Source organism: Maniola hyperantus, chromosome 1 (assembly GCF_902806685.2).
Source record: "Maniola hyperantus chromosome 1, iAphHyp1.2, whole genome shotgun sequence".
NCBI classification, from domain to species: Eukaryota; Metazoa; Arthropoda; class Insecta; order Lepidoptera; family Nymphalidae; genus Maniola; species Maniola hyperantus.
The window spans coordinates 12,703,740-12,722,227 of NC_048536.1; the positions used below are offsets into that span (position 1 = coordinate 12,703,740).

Consider the following 18,488-nt stretch of genomic DNA (forward strand, 5'->3'; position numbering starts at 1 on the left):
AAGAAAGATGCGGTCTTGATTTCTTACAATGACGTGGTGTGCATTCACATTTGGTTCCGAATGCACCACAGGTTTACCATCTCGAGGTCTGCATTGGGTCGATGCAAGCATGCAGTTCTCAACCAGTTTGTTACTGGCGTATTTTGTTGTGCGGTGTTCAACTGCGAGCAGTGGCTTCGTAGGTGAGTTCGCAGGTATGTTGTCAAGCCAGTTCGTCGGCTTAGGTTCAGCCAGACGTTTCGTTGTCTGGATGATGTGACCAGTGAACAGCCTGGTCGGTTCGTTAGCACCGCTCTCTTCTTGATCTGCGGTGCTCCACAGCTTTATGGTTTGCTCAGGTTGACGCTTCTTTGAGCTTGGAGATCTTCGTAGTCGTCTAGTATATCGATGGCTTGTACAGTTGAAGTGGTTGGCTTTCGGGATCTCATCTCGTTCTTCCATCGTCGTGGTATTAGTTTGCGGAGGTATTATTGCAGTGTAGGCTGGAGCTCCGACTTCGTGGAAAGGATGCTCATGGGATCGCACTCCCCTCGTATTACAATACCGGGGGAGTTGGAGTTCTACTGTTTCTTCTACTAGATTCTTCATTGCTCTCTCGTCATCTTTCTGGTTTGGATCATGAGTCGTTCGCTTGAAAGAGACGTTGTTCTCTGCGGGTTTTGATGGTTCATGATGTTGGCATCTGACTGGTTCTGTTGAGTCATCGGTGCTTAGGTGGAGCACGTGTTCTACTTGTGAGGCATCGTGGTTCGTATGTGATGCCTCGCTTGTAGGGCTACGTTCGTGCAATAGCGGGTGATGCGAATGAATGCAGCCGTTAACACCGCATTGCTTCGCCTTGCACTCGGTTCGTGGGTGGTTCTTCGTTAGGCATTTGAAGCAAACTCTGCTTGCTTTGGCCCAATCCCAACGTGCGTTGATGCTCATGTCTTTGATCTTCTCGCACTGTGGTGGTTTGTGGTCACCACCACAGCACTGACACTGCTCTTTGTCATTGGCAGTGAACATGTTGGGTTCGTGGTTCTTCCATGTTGTGGATACGGTTCTTGTGGATCTTGGATGTGGTTCTTTCTGGTTCAATGTGATTGGAGCCAGTGGCTTAGAGTAGGTAAACTCCAAGCCTATTGCTGCCTCGTTGTTCAAAAAGCGAGAAAGGATCACAATATGCGGTTCTTTTGGGCGACGGTTCTCTGAAGCATATCTGGCGAAGCTTCTTCTTAGGTCAGGTGGTAGTTTTTCTACGATGTCTCTGGTGAGCATTCTGTTCTGGAGACATCCGTCGAGGCCTTCAACATTGGTGATCGTAGCCACGATGTTTCTCACTTTGACAGCGAAGACGTTCAGTTCGGTTGTAGTCGGTCCCAAGGGTGGTAGTAGCTTGATCTCGTCTAACGCCTTATCGATCAAGGCTTCTGGACGGCCGAAGCTCTGTTCTAGAGCTTCCATAACTTCCGTCGGGTCACAAGCCGTGTACAAAAGCGAAGCAACGGCGTCTCGGGCTTCTCCTTTCAATGCGTTGCGCAGGCGTTGCATGTTCTGAATCGGTGAGAACTTGTGAAGCCGCGTCGAATCTCGCATGGATGCTTTGAACGGCAGCCATTCGTTCTCAGACCCGCTGAATGTAGGTAGCTCCGTAGATGATCGTGGTGGTGGTCGGTATTGGCTCATTTGGTTGAAACATTCCACCAGGGCTTCTAAGCTTCGGTTTCGTGAGTGATTCGGCGTTGGTGAGCGAGTTCGGCGATCTTCGTAATAGTGTTCGGATCGGGGTTCGGTGATGTTCGTGCCGAGTCTTACAGGGGGTGCAGCGGCGGGAGGGGTTCGGGTCTCTCGCGCAGGTCGGTGGGTGGCTCTCCTCGTGTAAGATCGGCGCGGCGCAACCAATCTTCCGTGCGTAAGTTCGTGATGTTTGTTTCTTCGGGCCCTCGTGTGCTCCCTTGGCCGTCGTCCTGTATAGCAGCTAAGTCAGCCTCTAACTTTTTCCGCACCAGTTCAGCTTCGACCTCTAATTGCTGCTGTTCGATCAGTTGTTGTTGTCGTAACTGACGCATTTTAATGGCGGCAAGTCGCTCCGCTGCTTCGTATTCGGTTTGTTTCATGCGGGCAGCCGTACTCGCCGTGGATCGTTGCGAGCGGGTTGATCGAGTTGGTGATGGCGGCCGAGCATGAAGGGAGTGTTCTTCACAGGCCCTTCGTGTGTCAATGCTGGGTTCTTGCCGGAGACCGGCACTTGTTGATGGAGACGCCTCCATGAAGCGGATCTGAACAGGGCGAGCTGGGTTCGTCGCGCGAGGGGTCGGTTCTTGCGTTGCAACGTGCTCGTCGTGTTCATCTTCATGTTCTGAGGCCTGACTCCTAGTTCGAACCATCTTGATCTTCGGTTCTTGAGATTTCGGTTCTTGAGCCTTCAGTTCTTCAGACTTCGGTTCTTGGGACTTCGGATCTTGAGGCTTCGGTTCTTCTGATTCTTGATCCGGCTCGAAGGACCAAAGATGTTGGGGAGGGATTCAAAACAAATTCCTCGGAGGGTTCAGTGGACTGTATATTTTCTTGATCACAATTATTATTCACTATTTTCAGGTTCACAGTACTTCAAGTTCTAGTTCTTCTCAGTTCAAAGGCAAGAGGCGAAGTGATTCTTTACAATAAAATCGATCTTATATCTAATTCTCCCACTCGGCAAGCGCATACGGTCATACCGAGCGGGAGACAAGGCGATCGCGGGTGGTGAAGGCGTAGCGGGGCACGGGGGTGTCAGCAGCCGACCAATCAGGGTCAGTCATTGCCGGCGCTGCGCATGGCTCGAAGCTCCTGTCCGCAACACCTACGTAAGTTTAAGTACATACTTAGGTAGGTATGACCCCACATGAAATCAAACATCTTGTGTGCAAATTGCAATAACCATTTTATTATTAGCTGTTACAGTAAATGTTTGCATATTTCTGGATAACCTTAGTGGAAGCACGTTTCCCGAGTTATTTCAGATCTGGAAAAGTGGGTATTTAGGATGAAACAAAAGCTTCTGTTTTTAAACCACTATACACTGTACCTAGTATTAACACCTTGCTCAAAGAACTGCCGTAAGTTCGTAAACAGCTAAAAGCATGCAGTAGAGAAAATACTATTTATTATTTATACATACTTAGTACCTAGGTAGTTACTAAGTAGTTAGGTAGCATGTTACACGCGAAATAGCGTCTATCCAATAATAATTTTATTAGTGCCAGTATCGAAACCCCAACAGCGCGAAAAGATAATGTTTGTTTATCTATTCTTGGCACATTACGGACTAATTACCTACGTATTTTCAGAAAAGGTTCAAACCCAATAATCAAGTCAAAATTGAGATTTATAAACAGACTGGATAAATTACCAGGATAAATCACCAGGATAAATATCTTTTGCGAAGCGAGTTTGCGACATGTTATTTTACCGTAATCGCCCAGCTGGTAGATAGCTACCTGCTTAATATTTTTTTTAATATGTCAATTTTGATTGTGGGTTGGAAGGTAGTGGACTATGGCTAAACCCTGCTGAGAGGAGACCCCGTGCTCAGTAGTGAGCCGACGATGGATTTATAGTGATGATGATAGGCCCCATTACACATGCAAACGTTGTCGTTAGACAATAGTTTGTTAACTAGGTGTCAAGAAAGTCTCAGTCTTGGTATAAAAGCGCTAACTACATTATTTGTTGAGGAACGTGCTCTTGGAATATCCACATATAGAGTTAACTTACAAGTTGATTCAATAGTGACCATATAGGTAAAATAGAGCTAAGCAGGTACATTTATATAGAGAATATCCTTGATCAGTGGACATAAATAGTAAATACTTAATAATTAGTAGGTAACCACTATTTTCTCATTTAAAATTACATAATATTTAAAATTTCGCGATGGCTGTGCTTGTTTCCATTTTGCTTTTATAAAATAATATACTTAAAAATAAGTAGTTGTTGTTTATCAATTGTATAGTAAACAGTAACCTCATGAAGCCAGGCTGAATTTTTTTTACAATACTTAGGTATTCTAAAAAAAGTTCTGTTTCTGTAAAAAGTTCGTAGGTACTTTGTTAAAAAATCAAAATTCATTCATATGGTTCTTCCGGTCCAGGGATATTTTCAGCGGCAGCCAGCCTAAAAAATAACTAGAGATAACAGGCAGCCCAAAAAGCGCCAATGTTGATAAGTACCTACCTACTTACAGAAAGTCTAGGTATAAAAGGGACTTTTTATTGAATGTTAAAGCTTGATAGCGTCTGAATACAAAAGTCCCGATGAGTAATTATATCTATCAGTGAATAATATTTTGAATAATGACACAATTCGATACTCATGTAAGTAGGTATGCGTACGTGCCTTTCAGGATATCTAGGTACATTTATCTACAGACTACAGATATCCAAGTTATAAGTAGAGTAGTATAGTACGCGACAGGTCGAGATGGCAATCGGGGTATGAGGGGAGGGGGTATGAGGGGAGGGGGGGACTCCCCGCCTTATACCCCGATTGCCAAATTGAAATTGCTTCTTGAATTTGAAAAGAGCACCGAGTTTCGTCGCGTTAGGAATGGCATTCCCATTCCCAAACAGTGATAGATTCAAAAACTTGTTCAGGGTTGAGGTACCTATTTTAAAATTGTAGGAAGCATTGTAGGGTAAGAACTATTGAAGGAAAATAAAAGAAAACCTCAGCAGTGACTGCTTTATTATTTTTGAGATCCCAAAAACACGCAAACACAGTGCAATAATATTTTTAGTTCATAATACCTAACAATAAAAATACAATAAAAGAGGTTAAAAATGTATAAAGATATTAAATTTATTAACAACGAGTATATCTTAACTCAGACCTTATCTTAAAATAATTGTAATACTAGTAGGAATATTAAAATGCTATAACAAAATGGCACACGAAGCATCGGTTTCCTTTAGATATTAAAATTAAACATATTATAAAAATCACTCCGTGCATCGTGTTCTGTTTAAGAATAATTGATTTTTTTGTACTTTTTAATAAATTGTGCTGGTGCGTAAATCTCATCTTGAACCTGTTATCAAAGCCAAGTCGTTATATTCCGTTTGGTACACTAAAGTCAATTTGCTCTTTGCAAATACACCATATAAACTTCAAAAGGAAGTTTACATATTACATGGATGTTAATATAAGCACTTCCTCCTCTTGCACAAATACGTGCTCAGGCGCTATGTATGACCAATAGCAGCGGTCAACTTGAAGCGCCTGGTGCAGCGGCGGCCCCGACGCGTGCTTGGGCTGTCGGGGCTCGGGGGCTAGCTAGCCGCGCACGTTCACCGTAGCGCAGCCAAAGATCTCGTCGATTTGCCGAGTTGAGAATGTCACAACAATCTGAAGCTCTCCAGTGCGAGTGGGCACAAACTTGTCCTGGTAGCTCATGAATTCGCCAGGCTTGACGTCACGAAACTTTATCTGCATCAATTAATTTCGTAACAATACCTATTCTCTAAGAAAAAGAATTTGTATTGTTACCATTCGTAAAATTATTCTAAAATGTTACCTGACGCGGCCTCTGCACACCAGAACCTTCGAAAGTGAAGTAGCAATCCGTCAAACTAACACTCAACGGATTTTGGAAGCTAAAAGTTATTCCACAGTCCTGACCAATGCTGGGTTGGCTCCTTGTCTAAAAAGATAATAAAAATGATAAATAAGTAGTTATTTAACTCAAATTACCTAATAAATTAATTTATGTTATGAGAACCCTAATACCTGCACTTGAAGTTTCGGCTTGTGCAGTGCGATATCGTCCTCCTCGGACCAAGCTTGCTGTGTTTGCTTGACAAAAGCCATCGCGTGCACCTTCACCATTGCATGATCAACCAACTTGTCCATGTACTCTTGCGGTGTCACATTCAGTTTGAGGGCTTCACGCTGGCCTGCCCTTACAATAAATTCCCCTTGAGATCTTCGCACTCGGGCTGCAATAGCACCCGTGTAATAACACGAAGAAGCTGTCAGTACACACCAGATTGTTCGGTCTTCGGGTGATTTGTTCTATCAAAACAAATTGACATTACCCAATCGTTAACACGTAAAATTACATTAATAATATTAATAAATATTAAAAAAAAATAGACACTACCTGAATATTCATCGTGCAATCGAAGGGCTGACCGTAAGGTATAGGTTCAATATCCATTAAGTCAAAAACGACATCCTCTGAACTACGATCAGGAAGTTCGTAATATTGTTGCAAACGTTGAAAACCGCGAGAAGAAGCAATAACAGAAAGACGTTCCGGAGAAGGACTTTCAACGGGTTTGTATTCGTGAGTAATCTCTAACAAATCACTATCCCCCTCGTCGTCTTCGCGACTTGGATCCTTAGTTATAATCTTCCGTCCAACCCTGAAAACAAACAGTGTAAATACATGATAGGTACCTACTACTTGCCATATCTCATAAAGTTAAGCAAGCTCAATCTTAAATGCATCATCACTTCAGTCAAATAATTCATTTATTTATTGTTATATTAGTGCACATTATGATATAGTTTAAAATGCTTACTGATATTGGTTAGATGCCATTCTAACAAAACCCCAGTCAGAGGATTCTTCCTCTTGGAAGTGGCATAACTCAGCATTTATCTGAGAGTACATAAAGGGTGTATCATATTGGAAGCCAACTTCCCCACGACGAACAGCCTCCACACTAGCTGGGCCACACTTGTATACAGATTCAGCTTCCTCCTGAGGAGTAGCATCTATTATCTGCCACCCACCATATCCTACCAAAAAACAAGTTACCTACAATTGAATGAATTGAACATACACAAATTGCATTGCAGTAAATACTTGTACGTACCCTGTGGCAAGTCTGTCCTTTGCATCCATACATCGTTCCACACATGGAAGTTCCAGCACGAGTCAAAACAATCTTCATCCGGACCATTCGGTACTTCATTCCCATCTTTGTCAAAGAATTTATCGATAGTGAAGGTTCCATTCGTATCGTGTGCTGAGACGTAATTTGTCACAGATCGGCAAGGAATACCTACACATAACATTAAACAGCTTTTATAATGCTGCAATTTGACTTTTATTTTACAGTAGGTGTTATAATTGTTCATAAATACCTAAAGCTCGACAAATAGTGACCACTAAACCAGAGAACACCCAGCACTGCCCATATTCAACAGGTCTGCCTCCGTTCGTTAGGTATCGTTCAAGAATAGCAACCGAACCAGTCCATGAATGTGGAGATACCCCGTCTTTATATTCACCATCGTATCGACCGACCATTAGGCCATCACCATTACCTTTAGAATTGATCTACAGTAAAAAAAACAATTATTAAAAATTTATGGCATAAAAATTGCATCATTTAATTTGTATTAAGCCCTAACGAAACTTGCCATAGCTGAAATCGCCCTCGTAATCCGAACAGGATTACCACGTTCTGAATGTTCCAGCCCACTTCGCTCTAATAAATAGATGCAAGCTGGAAGCACTACGTCATCGAACTGTCCGAAAATCCATTTACGACCTTTAGGTTGGCGCCACGTGCCGCTCCATATTTTTCCTTGCTCATTAAGAATATATTCCTTTCTTGACAATTCGCTGTCCATGTAAACTGAGTCCTCGCGGCACCATGGATTGAATAAGATATAAATATCTTCATCACACTTGTAATCTTGACGATTATCACGCTGTCCTAGTCTCTGAGTTTGGATCCAGCAATTCCAAACTCCAACTGGAGCAGAAGCTGGTACGTGGACTTGAAATGTAATCGTATTTCCGTCTTGGCGTTGAATACTCAAATCCCACTTTTCCATCTCGTTAGCGACGGACGCCAAATTTTGCGTTGATCCGTGATGAGAACCATAGCTGCGTCCAGTTGAAGGCGGCTGGGGTGGCCCACTATGTCGTTCAACGACGGGTCGTGGTGGTTCCGCAGCCCCGTGTGGACTAAGAGGGCTTTGTTGCTGAGGCACAGGATCGCTGCTAAAGGAACTACGACGACACGCATATGTTGCAGTTTCTCTGATGCCGCTTATTGGACCACTAATAGCACTAATAGTAGTAATTGTTGCTGCTGGAGCCATTGAAGCACTACTAGTCTCTTGTATGCGTGACACGGCCATACCCATTCCCATACCAATAACATCACGGGCATGTTGAAAGACAGTTTGTTGCGTGCTCCAATTAACTGTTAAAACAACTCGAGTTCCCTTCGTAACGCATGGTTTCGGACCTGAAATTATATCAGATATTAAAACCCATCAATTTCTTCTATTAGTAATAGGATCGTTTTCAAAGTATAACTTTTTAGGTGTAATAAACAACGTCAGACAGGAATTACTATTCATCTACCTATACTAGTATTAACCTAATAGTAGGCCCAACACCGGGAAGAATGACGTGCGCATACTAAATCTATATTATACTTATAAGTAAAAGTAAGAAACTAAGAACTTTAAAGTTGTAAATTTGTTTACTTACCAAGACTGAACACGATTCGAATTATATCTTGTTGCTTGTCGCAGATTCTGTCAAAACGCATGGCAAAGAAGAAGTTCTGGCCTCTTCGCAAGACCGGGTTTGGAAGGGTGGCATCATTCACCAATTCATATTGGTCAGTATGGTGATCTTTACCATTATCACGAGCATAAAATTCAGTTAATTCCACCTTAAGTGGTTGCTGCGAATAATAGCTTTGGGGAACCAATTCTAGAGTTTCCTGGAGTCGTCTACGTTCATTTTGATCAGCCAGCTTGCAGATGAGATCATGAGCGTACGCTGTATTTGGGTTGTTCCTTGATGAATGTTTGAGGGCCCCAGCGCTGTGAGAACGTCCAGGTCCAGGTTGAGCCGTAGGTCCTGCCTTGGCAATTGGGCAACGACGACTTTGGCCTGGACGTTGGCAAAAACTCGAAATGTTATAATTCGCTGACAATCCTGGGACATAGTTTGAAGCCATCCCTCCAATTGTTATTTGCTGTTCCCTTGCACAGCTGAGAGTGCTTATTGCAGTTGTCAATCCTGTAATTCCACCAAGACCCATGCCGGTTATGCTAGACGTCATGCTTGAGGACATCTTCTCCATGCTTTTTTTGGTATAAGCATGGACTATACTAACAGAACTGTACTGTACCCCGGCCCGAAACCAGAGCGAATGCTGTTCCTAATCAACTCAGGAACCTTTATATACAACAGGATTTGTAAGGGATCATTCACCGCTCCGGTGTCAGTTGTCAGGCGCCCAGCTTTGTTCATAGCTATTGTCTGCATTCACTGACTTGTTTCTAACCAGGAAAGCAAATAGACATTATAATATAATGAAAACCTACTCATACCTACCTACCACTAAGTTCGGTTTAGTAAAATTTCATTTAGGAACACACGACAAATAAGTATTTTTCAGGAAATCATTAGAACGCAGTTTTTTATTTTAGAGTTAGTTCCGCTACAATAAAATTTGTTTTTGAAACCATTAAGTATTATAAAACAACAACCATATAAAAATCATCACCCATCACCATCAACAACCCTTTGCCGGCCCCCACAAACTGAGCACGGATCACCTCTCAGAATTTGAAGAATTTAGGCCATAGTTCACCAAGCTGGCCAAATGCAGACTGGCAGTCTTAACACACACCTTTGGAAATATTTTGGAGAACTCTTAGCTGCATGGCTGAGAGTTCTCCATAATGTTTGTGTGTGCGTTAACTGTGTACCTATATTTGATTACGTGCCTGGGATGGGATCGAACCCGCGACCGCGACCCCCCCGAACAGGAGGCGAACGTCTTATGGTCTTAACCACTAGTAGTTAATTAGGTTATCACCGCTTACCACTAGGCCATACAAGATAATGAATACACTACTTATGTACCATAAAAAAACCGGCCAAGTTCGAGTCAGGCTCGCGCAATGAGGGTTCCGTACTACAGTCGTATTTTTTCAACATTTTGCAGGATAATTCAAAAACTATGATACATAAAAATAAATAAAAATCTGTTTTAGAATGCACAGGTGAAGACCTTTCATATGATACCCCACTAGATATAGTTATCTTACTTAGAAAATTGAAAATACTAATTATTAATTCATGACCACAATTTATTTTTCGTGTGATGTAACCACAAATTCACGGTTTTCAGATTTTTCCCCAAATGTCAGCTATAAGATCTACCTACCTGCCAAATTTCATGATTCTAGGTCAACGGGAAGTACCCTGTAGGTTTCTTGACAGACAGACGGACAGACAGATAGACAGACAGACAGACAGACAAACAGACAGACAGACAGACAACAAAGTGATCCTATAAGGGTTCCGTTTTTCCTTTTGAGGGACGGAACCCTAAAAATTAAGTAATTAAAAGACACCAGGTACCTACTTAATTAGTTAGCTACCTACAGTTAGACAGATAACATTATTTTTAATTTTTATTTGGGAATCAAATCCAGGACGTCTCAGCGAGAGTTCTTACCGCTGCGCTGCGCTGTAGAAACCATTAAACTATATCCTTTTTAAAATTGCCTATCAGGCCATTAACAGAGGTCTACCTATTGTCTACTGGCTACACAAAACGTAGAAACCACATGGTAACTGACACCGGAATGTTAGCTGATAGGTAGGCTAAATACAATATAAAGAGTGCCTTTTGTGAGGCTGTGAGACGAAGCGAATCTAGAAAACTTTACCTATAGCTCCCCACAATCTAGGTAAGTAACTAACTACCTACATAGGTAGGTAGGTACATGGTTTATTTGTTTAGTTGGGCTACCCACTGACTACTGAACAGTGGGGACGGGCCTCGGATCTTACTGTTTTAATTGTTTTAAACAACTTCGACGACCTCCCTGGCGCAGTGGTGAGCGCTGTGGTCTTAAGAGTGGGAGGTCCCGGGTTCGATTCCTGGCAGGGGTTTGGAATTTTATAATTTCTAAATTTCTGGTCTGGTCTGGTGGGAGGCTTCGGCCGTGGCTAGTTACCACCCTACCGGCAAAGCCGTGCCGCCAAGCGATTTAGCGTTCCGGTACGATGCCGTGTAGAAACCAAAGGGGTATGGGTTTAATAAAAACTGCCATACCCCTTCCAGGTTAGCCCGCTATCATCTTAGACTGCATCATCACTTACCACCAGGTGAGATTGCAGTCAAGGGCTAACTTGTATCTGAATAAAAAAAAAAAAAAAAAAAAAAATTCGTTCTACCAAAAAGTTTAGGAACAGGGTGAGTTATTAGTTAACTAACTAATATTAATACTTTTTTTTATAAACTTAAATATGAATGATCTTGCAACACTTGATAACTTTGCAACACTAGTTGCTAGGCAACTGCTTTGTTTGTATCACAAAATAATATGTCAATCATAAATTGTTAATGTCAGCAATTGTCAATGTCAATTCACCCAATCAATAAACATTGCAATTTGCAAAATGAAGCAAATATTTATATTTTAAAAATTCAACGAACTTAGTATCTGTTCAGTAGCCAATAATATTGAAAAGTACAATGCAACGAGATATCACAATAATTAATACCTACCAATGGCACTTTATAAACTTTTCAGTCATAGCGTTGAGGTCCAGTACAAAAGTCGTTTACTATCGAAAGCGACATTGTTTACAGTAATAACAACAATATCGACTATTGTTTTGCCTTTTGTTGTAGCCTACAGAAGTAGAGGTAAGTTATCTAAGTGTCTAACCTCGCACGAAACGTTTTTTGCTCAACATTTGTGATACAAACTGCTAAGGACTAAGGTGTGGAAATTTTAAATTAATTTTTTCAATGTTTCCACTTTCCTGCAACTAAATACCTTCATACATTGATGTCTTCCAAGCAAGAGTGAATAAGCAAGCGCACTCCAACCATCCAACGTCATCATTGCTTTTTACTAAGGATTGTAATTTTAAAAATCATGCATTTAGATTTTAGATTTTGGAATAATATAAGTAGGTATCTAGTTTGGCACTTGAACAGTAGGTACAAGAAAATGTTTGATACTCCCAACAGATATACTATAGATATCTGTTAGGAGTCTTAAATTTTTTTTAATATTCTGTTCTTACTGCACAGCTTAGTTGTTTTAAAAATTAAATTACTAGTCTATCTAGTAACGGGTAATTCATAGCAAATTATTTTAAGTATGCTTACCTTCCAGGATTTTGGTTGAAGTCATCATACTTCTATGAACAACCACTTGTACACTCCACATATGATTACTTACTTATAGCAGAGACTGATGACCCTAGCGTTAATATTATATGCGGTGATGCAGCTGCTCTAGATGGTGATAGAGTTGCAGATGAAGAAAATTGTGTAGAAATTCAAGTAAGCTTAATTTTTGTTTTCATTTTACGAATGTACACAGTTTCTTTACAAGGTAGGTTTAATAGATTAACTTTGAAGTTAACTTTCATCAGACTATACTGTAGAAAATTTGAACTACAGATACCTTATGCTATCCAAATATCAGAAGTCATAGGATTTGAACCTGCACCTATTTTTGTGAAGTTTTTGAATTTTGGACATGGCATCAACTATTTTTTTTTAACGCACAATAGACAAACATTAAAGTGCAGAAACTAGCCCAGAATGAAGAAGATCAACTATTTTGGAGACTATAATAATTATTATTACTAATTACCCAAATTATAAATGCAAAAGTGTGTTTGTTTTTTTAGTAAGTCATGCTGCGGCCGGTAACGGTATGCCGTAATTTTTTGCATGGATATAATATGTAGCTGTTAAATATTTGGACAATGCTATAGACTAATTTATTCTGAGTTCGCAGGATTTTTAAAAACCTAAATCTATCCAAAGGAAGTTGCTGGCATCAGCCCTAGTATGAAATATGTAAATAGTAAATACTAATAGATGTCTGATTATTGTTCTATTTTGTTGATTACAGATACAAGAAGATGACATTAATAAAGATGGGAAGAATGATATTCTTAAATTTAAGTTTGACCTTATTGTACCAAAGGGTAGAATTATAAGTTCCATTATATTAATATTAGGTATTGACTTCCAAATAAGGGTAAGTAGATAATAATAACTAACCATTTACCAAATAATGTTGATATCTGTCAAATATTAGGTATTTGAGCCCTAAGTGTGAAATCAAAGATTTAAAAGTATTAAAATATTTAAAACACAACGGTCCATGTCATATACCTAGTTGTTTCATAGCCTACATTAGACGCCTGCTAAGTGCTAGTGTATGTGAAGCCTCAAGGTTTTATTACAAGTTTTATAACTGTGAACTGTGCCATTACCAGTGGCGTGCACAGTGTTTGAAGCCAGGGTAGGCATTAGTTAGGTAGAAACGTGTTTACTGGCAGGTCATAATGAAAAATATGCATTGAGCTATTACAACTGGGGTAAGCAGTGCATTTATGCCTCTATGACCTGCACGCCACTGGCCATTACTAAACCAAATTTTTCTCTTTCTTTCCCCTAGCCTTGCCATTAGCCTATTATATTACTAAATCAAATAATTTTGTTAAATTATATTTCAGAATGTTTGCCCTCTTCAAATGCAAAGTCTAGCAGTTCTAACCAAAGAATTCAGTGGTCAACCAAGTGGATTTAAATACTATGGAGACTTACAAATATATCAAACAAGTCACCTGGCATGTTTGCGAAATATCCTGGATACATCTCACAACACCTCACTATTTAACCATGACAATTACAATACCAAAAATATAGTAGATTTTATTTTAGAAGAATATCTGATAAGAGAAGGTAATTTTTGATTATCCAAACTAAATTGTACAGATTTTAATAATTATAATAAATTATTAATAAGTATAGTATTTGTACTATATAATTTAAACATTTACCTATATTCTATGTATTTTTATAAGTATATTATTGCACTACCTATCTACCTCTATCTGTAGCTATGTCATTTTACATCAAATACCAATAATATTATATTTGGTTGGGCTTTTGTATTTTGGTCTCTACTGATTTTTGTGGTGTTACAATAGACTCATTCATTCAATATAATTCAATATCTTTACAGTTACAACAGTAGTCAATCCCATCTATTCAAGAACACAAAATGGCCACACTGGTACTATGGATCTGAGTATTAATCTAAGAATTGCAGAAATGAAATTTCGATATACTCCAAGTCTTATACAAGAACTGAAATGGGCTTGGCCACAATACCTGTCACTTCTTCTCATCTTCTACTGGTTATTTGGAAGGATAAGAAAATTTGTCTTCAGCAATCGTTTACTGATGGCTTGGGAGATAATTCCTTGGAGAAAGAAAGACTAGTTATATTTTCAAGAAGGACAATGGTAATGTTCCATATTTCAGTTATGGAAACCCTTGCTCAGCAGCTATTATGTACTAATCCAGTCTTTTTTAAACAGCTGCTTAACCTTTGATATTATTACCAAAGATATTAAGTACAAAGATATAAATTTGGGTTGTGTAGTTGCTTAAGAATGAAGCAGTATTATTTTACATTTAAGTTTCATTAATTCAGTACTTTTCTTGTTGCACTTACAAGTGTTGAATTTAGTTTTTATTTCACCTGTGATGCACATAGGTATATAAATGGTGCATCTACACTACAGTTACATTACTGTAGATCAACATGAAACATAAATCAGATGTTACCAAAAACAATTTGAAAATCTACTAATATTATAAATGTGAAAGTGTGTCTGTCTGCTAGCTTTTCACGTCCCATCCGTTCAACCGATTTTGACGAAATTTGGTACAAAGATAGCTTGCATCCCAGGGACAGACATAGCCTTCTTTTTATCCCGGAAAATTGAACAGTTCCCACAGGATATTAAAAAAACTAAATCCACATGGGTATCACCATGTTAATGAAACAGTATTACTATATTTGTGATGATTTATGTGTTCTGACTTCTGTCTACTTATGTATAAGGAAACAAATTACATATTTTTCATTTGATATTAACTGTAGTAGTATAATATGCCTAGTAAAAAAATAAACAAATAATGAATAAATTTTATTTACATAATACTTATCTAATTAATGTACATTTATCTACAGGTTGAATATTTAAAGGCTATTTACTGTGTAAGAGTTAATGTAGGCAGCTGTTGGCTTCCAACTTCAGATTTTGCATGATCCAGAAATGCACGATTATCTTCAATGATGAAAGTTTTTCCACTGTAATCATCTAGCTGCACTAACAGATATCTGCATTCATAGTTCCCATACTCATTCTGAAAAATAAAATATATAGATGAATATAATATATGTCTAGTGTCTACATTATAAAGGGAATCCTTGTGCAAAATTTCAGCATTCTATATTTCATAATTTTTATGATGTTTTCCTACACCTACACTTCAAGGAAATCCTAATAATATTATAAATGTGAAAGTATGGATGTTTGTTACTCAATCACGCAAAAACTACTGGACGGATTTGGCTGAAATTTGGAATGGAGTAAGATTATTATAGCCCCAGAAAATCAAAGTTCTCTCGGAACTTTGAGAAACATAAATCCACACAGACATATCGTCGTACAGTCGCGGGCATCAGCTAGTTTCTAGATAATTTTTAAATACATAGCAAAAACTTGATTTTGGGATCACGACCGACGCCGAAGAATTGAACCATGGCCTAGCTGTCAGATATGTATTTAAAAATTCCAAGAGTTTGGGCTGGATTGATGTGTCAAGGCTTTTCTTTCTCCTTTTGCACATATTATATAACACCTGTCAGGTGCCACTATAACTGCAATAATAGTCGATTATTGTAATATTACGAACCTGCTTCATGTCTAATTCAGCAACACCTTTGTTCCTAATTCCCTTGATATAGAATCTCATTCTCATATGTTTAACTCCATCCTTTTCATACACAGCATGACTGACTCTAGTCCTTCGCCTCCTTGTAGTCTCCTCACCATATCCTTTTATAGGAGAACCGAGGGCTTCTTCTATTCTTGGGTCCTGTAAAAAATACATCTTTATACACCTATTTAATTTATAGTTGGTGTGTCTGTTAGTGATTGTGTAACTTTCAAACAACTTGACTATTACTGAGATCATGTTCACACCCACAATATATTTGTTTATTCTAAATGATGGATCTAGATGGATGCTAGAATCTAAGGGTGAGATCTATAGAACACACTATGACTTTGCTTAGGCTTAAGACAAATTTTAAATGAGATGGATATATATCTCTCACATAATCTCATTTTAACTCAATAATATAAATCTGAGCAGTCAAAGTGCGCTCTACAGCTGCCACTGCAGAACAGGTAAGCCAATACAGATTGCCTGAACGGCCCTACAAGATTTTTTTAGAGTTTACGGTAAATTTGATATAAATAAAAATATGCCGTTGATTACTTACGTTTTTACATTTTTCTAGCGCTACTGAATATATGCTGTTGGGGCTATTGCTAGAAAACAATTCACGAAACACGTAATAAAATATAATGCCAGTAACTCCTAGACCAACTAAGATAATACCAGTATAAGACACAGTTTTACTCGTCTCTTTAATCTTTTCACCGAGCGGCCGGACATCTCTGGATATTTCAACTCTTTCTTGACTTTGTGTTAACCCCTTTTCTTTTGCCGTAGCATAGCAACGACCGCTTCGAAGTTTATTTATTCCTACGCTCACTGGAATAAGGTCAATTGATCTATTTGCACGTAGTAATTTTGAAATTATAGTCATAATTAAAATTTACTTAACCCTAAACTAAAGATCAAAGCAAAAGTACTCTGTGAATCAAACTCTGAGGATCAAAGCAAACTGGAAAAGTAGGTACGATAAAAGATAAAAGGTAGGTAGGTACCCTACCCAATTTTTTGATTTTTTCGCGCTATAAATGTCAGTGTCAAAAAGATAACCACAGATGAACAACTAACGCGGAAATCAGCTGATTTCTGGAATGCAACCATAGCACCATAGCAAAACTTAAGTTATCTATGAGATTGATTATGGGTCCAGGCGGACGGATGTTTGCTGGTTTACAAGCAAAACCATAGCTAAACACTGTATAAATCGACCGAAAAGAGCATAAATTAAATGAGGGCGCCACTGTCGTTCTTGTGACAGCACCATGTACTACAACCAAAACAATATTGATATTCAATGACATTCTAATAAGCTTATTAGAATGTCATTGTGGTTATTAGAATGTAATTCCTTTGTACACAATCTCTAAACTAAACTAAAATATCACGTCTAAACCTATTGCTATCCCTTTCATAATGTTGCTTGCGGAAAAGGAAAGCACTAGATTTAGACCTATTAATTTAGTTTATTTTAGAGATTGTGTACTAGAGAATCGGCCCCAATTGTTGATATTTGATATTTTTTTAAATAATGCTAAAATAATATATCTGAAATGTTTAAGCGGAACATCGGAACATGGACAAGGCGTCTAAACTCAAACCACAATAAATCAAGTGGTTAGCGTTCTGCATGTCGTCCAAGTTCACTTTTTTGCATTTTCGTTATCACAGTAACATAAATTAGCTATAGAAAATATGTCTTGCCTGTTTTTTTTTTCTCTAAGTGGTTTTTTTTTAACACCACGGCCGAACTCCATGTATGGAGTTCGGCTATTTTTAATTCGGCTTAACACTATTGTTAGTTTTGCATCACAAGTGTACACGCCATAAAATTGATTCAATCACAATTTAGTAATGCCTAGCGCACATCCACTTATTACACGCTCAAGCGCCACAAGATTACCTACTAAGCTTCTCATTCTTGATTATGCATCACTAATCCATACTGGTTAAGAAGACGTCGCGTTGGTCTCCTATTCAGGGGTCCTGAGTTTGATCCCGAGCGCGTACCTCTAACTTTTCGCAGCTATGTTTGTTTGCCATTAGGTACTATTTACTGAAAGAAAACACAGAGCCGTACTGTTTTAAAAAATATTAGTGTCATTGTCAATGTCAAACCTACGTCAGCTGCAGGCCGATTGCCGTAAACTGACATGTGACATCTCAATAGAAATATCCTTAAGAATCGTGATCGTTACAGTTGATAAATTTGCTATCGCGGACGACTAATGCACTATATCGCATTTGGTCATTATCGACATTTTGATGACGTATTGGTAGCACGGACCTATTTATAACCCGACTAAATCTAATATCTATGGTAATCACTTGGTAATCTAGCAATTTACATGGACATAACAGTCTCCTAAATTTGGCTACGTTACTTATTACAAATAAGTAGTTAGTCTGTGGTAACTATTTAGAACCCCAGACCACAAAGTACAATTTTTTGTTGTTTTTCCTTAGTTTACGCGTTTGTTTTTTGTGATTAATTCTGCAACTTTGCTTGCTCCTCGGACTCCGGAGACTTAGTTTTTCTCACTGAACTTATACGCAAATGCCTGGGCACTGATTTGCCTAAGTATTGGGACCCTTATTGACGGACTGTGGCTGCTTGGAAGTTAGAACTCGTAAGTTAACAAACGTTATAATTCAATACAAGTAAAGGCTCTCATGCGG

At 39.0% G+C, this 18,488-nt stretch overlaps 3 protein-coding genes across 3 annotated transcripts; 1 reads left to right on the plus strand and 2 right to left on the minus strand.

Moving 5' to 3' along the window:
- Window positions 1-4,690: 4,690 nt before the first annotated feature.
- Window positions 4,691-9,225, minus strand: LOC117983788 (hemocyte protein-glutamine gamma-glutamyltransferase-like). Its single transcript, XM_034970409.2, has 9 exons — window positions 8,480-9,225; window positions 7,393-8,231; window positions 7,114-7,309; window positions 6,843-7,031; window positions 6,546-6,765; window positions 6,122-6,386; window positions 5,749-6,033; window positions 5,537-5,662; window positions 4,691-5,448 (listed from the first exon to the last, which is right to left on the minus strand). The coding sequence occupies exons 1-9, from the start codon at window positions 9,081-9,083 to the stop codon at window positions 5,296-5,298; spliced, it is 2,877 nt and encodes a 958-aa protein (XP_034826300.1). The 5' UTR covers window positions 9,084-9,225; the 3' UTR covers window positions 4,691-5,295.
- Window positions 9,226-11,386: 2,161 nt separating this feature from the next.
- Window positions 11,387-14,525, plus strand: LOC117984182 (transmembrane protein 231). Its single transcript, XM_034970799.2, has 5 exons — window positions 11,387-11,669; window positions 12,148-12,317; window positions 12,898-13,026; window positions 13,508-13,736; window positions 14,020-14,525. Exons 1-5 carry the CDS (start codon window positions 11,531-11,533, stop codon window positions 14,277-14,279), a joined length of 927 nt encoding a protein of 308 aa, XP_034826690.1. The 5' UTR covers window positions 11,387-11,530; the 3' UTR covers window positions 14,280-14,525.
- Window positions 14,526-14,977: 452 nt separating this feature from the next.
- LOC117984374 (mitochondrial import inner membrane translocase subunit Tim21) lies at window positions 14,978-16,798 on the minus strand. Its single transcript, XM_069498069.1, has 3 exons — window positions 16,357-16,798; window positions 15,765-15,947; window positions 14,978-15,212 (listed from the first exon to the last, which is right to left on the minus strand). The coding sequence occupies exons 1-3, from the start codon at window positions 16,684-16,686 to the stop codon at window positions 15,057-15,059; spliced, it is 669 nt and encodes a 222-aa protein (XP_069354170.1). The 5' UTR covers window positions 16,687-16,798; the 3' UTR covers window positions 14,978-15,056.
- Between the last annotated feature and the right edge of the window lie 1,690 nt (window positions 16,799-18,488).

Bases quoted from the DNA above. Each gene is read 5' to 3' on its own strand.
- LOC117984182 (XM_034970799.2), top strand. From the start codon at position 11,531: ATGGCACTTTATAAACTTTTCAGTCATAGCGTTGAGGTCCAGTACAAA. The intron at 11,670-12,147 runs GTAAGTTATCTA...CTTACCTTCCAG, and splicing joins TGTAGCCTACAGAAGTAGAG to GATTTTGGTTGAAGTCATCA. The intron at 13,737-14,019 runs GTAATTTTTGAT...ATATCTTTACAG, and splicing joins AGAATATCTGATAAGAGAAG to TTACAACAGTAGTCAATCCC.
- LOC117983788 (XM_034970409.2), bottom strand. From the start codon at position 9,083: ATGGAGAAGATGTCCTCAAGCATGACGTCTAGCATAACCGGCATGGGT. The intron at 6,766-6,842 runs GTACGTACAAGT...GTTTTTTGGTAG, and splicing joins AAGGACAGACTTGCCACAGG to GATATGGTGGGTGGCAGATA. The intron at 5,663-5,748 runs GTATTAGGGTTC...TTATCTTTTTAG, and splicing joins AGCCGAAACTTCAAGTGCAG to ACAAGGAGCCAACCCAGCAT.
- LOC117984374 (XM_069498069.1), bottom strand. From the start codon at position 16,686: ATGACTATAATTTCAAAATTACTACGTGCAAATAGATCAATTGACCTT. The intron at 15,948-16,356 runs GTAAGTAATCAA...TATTTTTTACAG, and splicing joins CGCTAGAAAAATGTAAAAAC to GACCCAAGAATAGAAGAAGC. The intron at 15,213-15,764 runs GTTCGTAATATT...TTTATTTTTCAG, and splicing joins CTGAATTAGACATGAAGCAG to AATGAGTATGGGAACTATGA.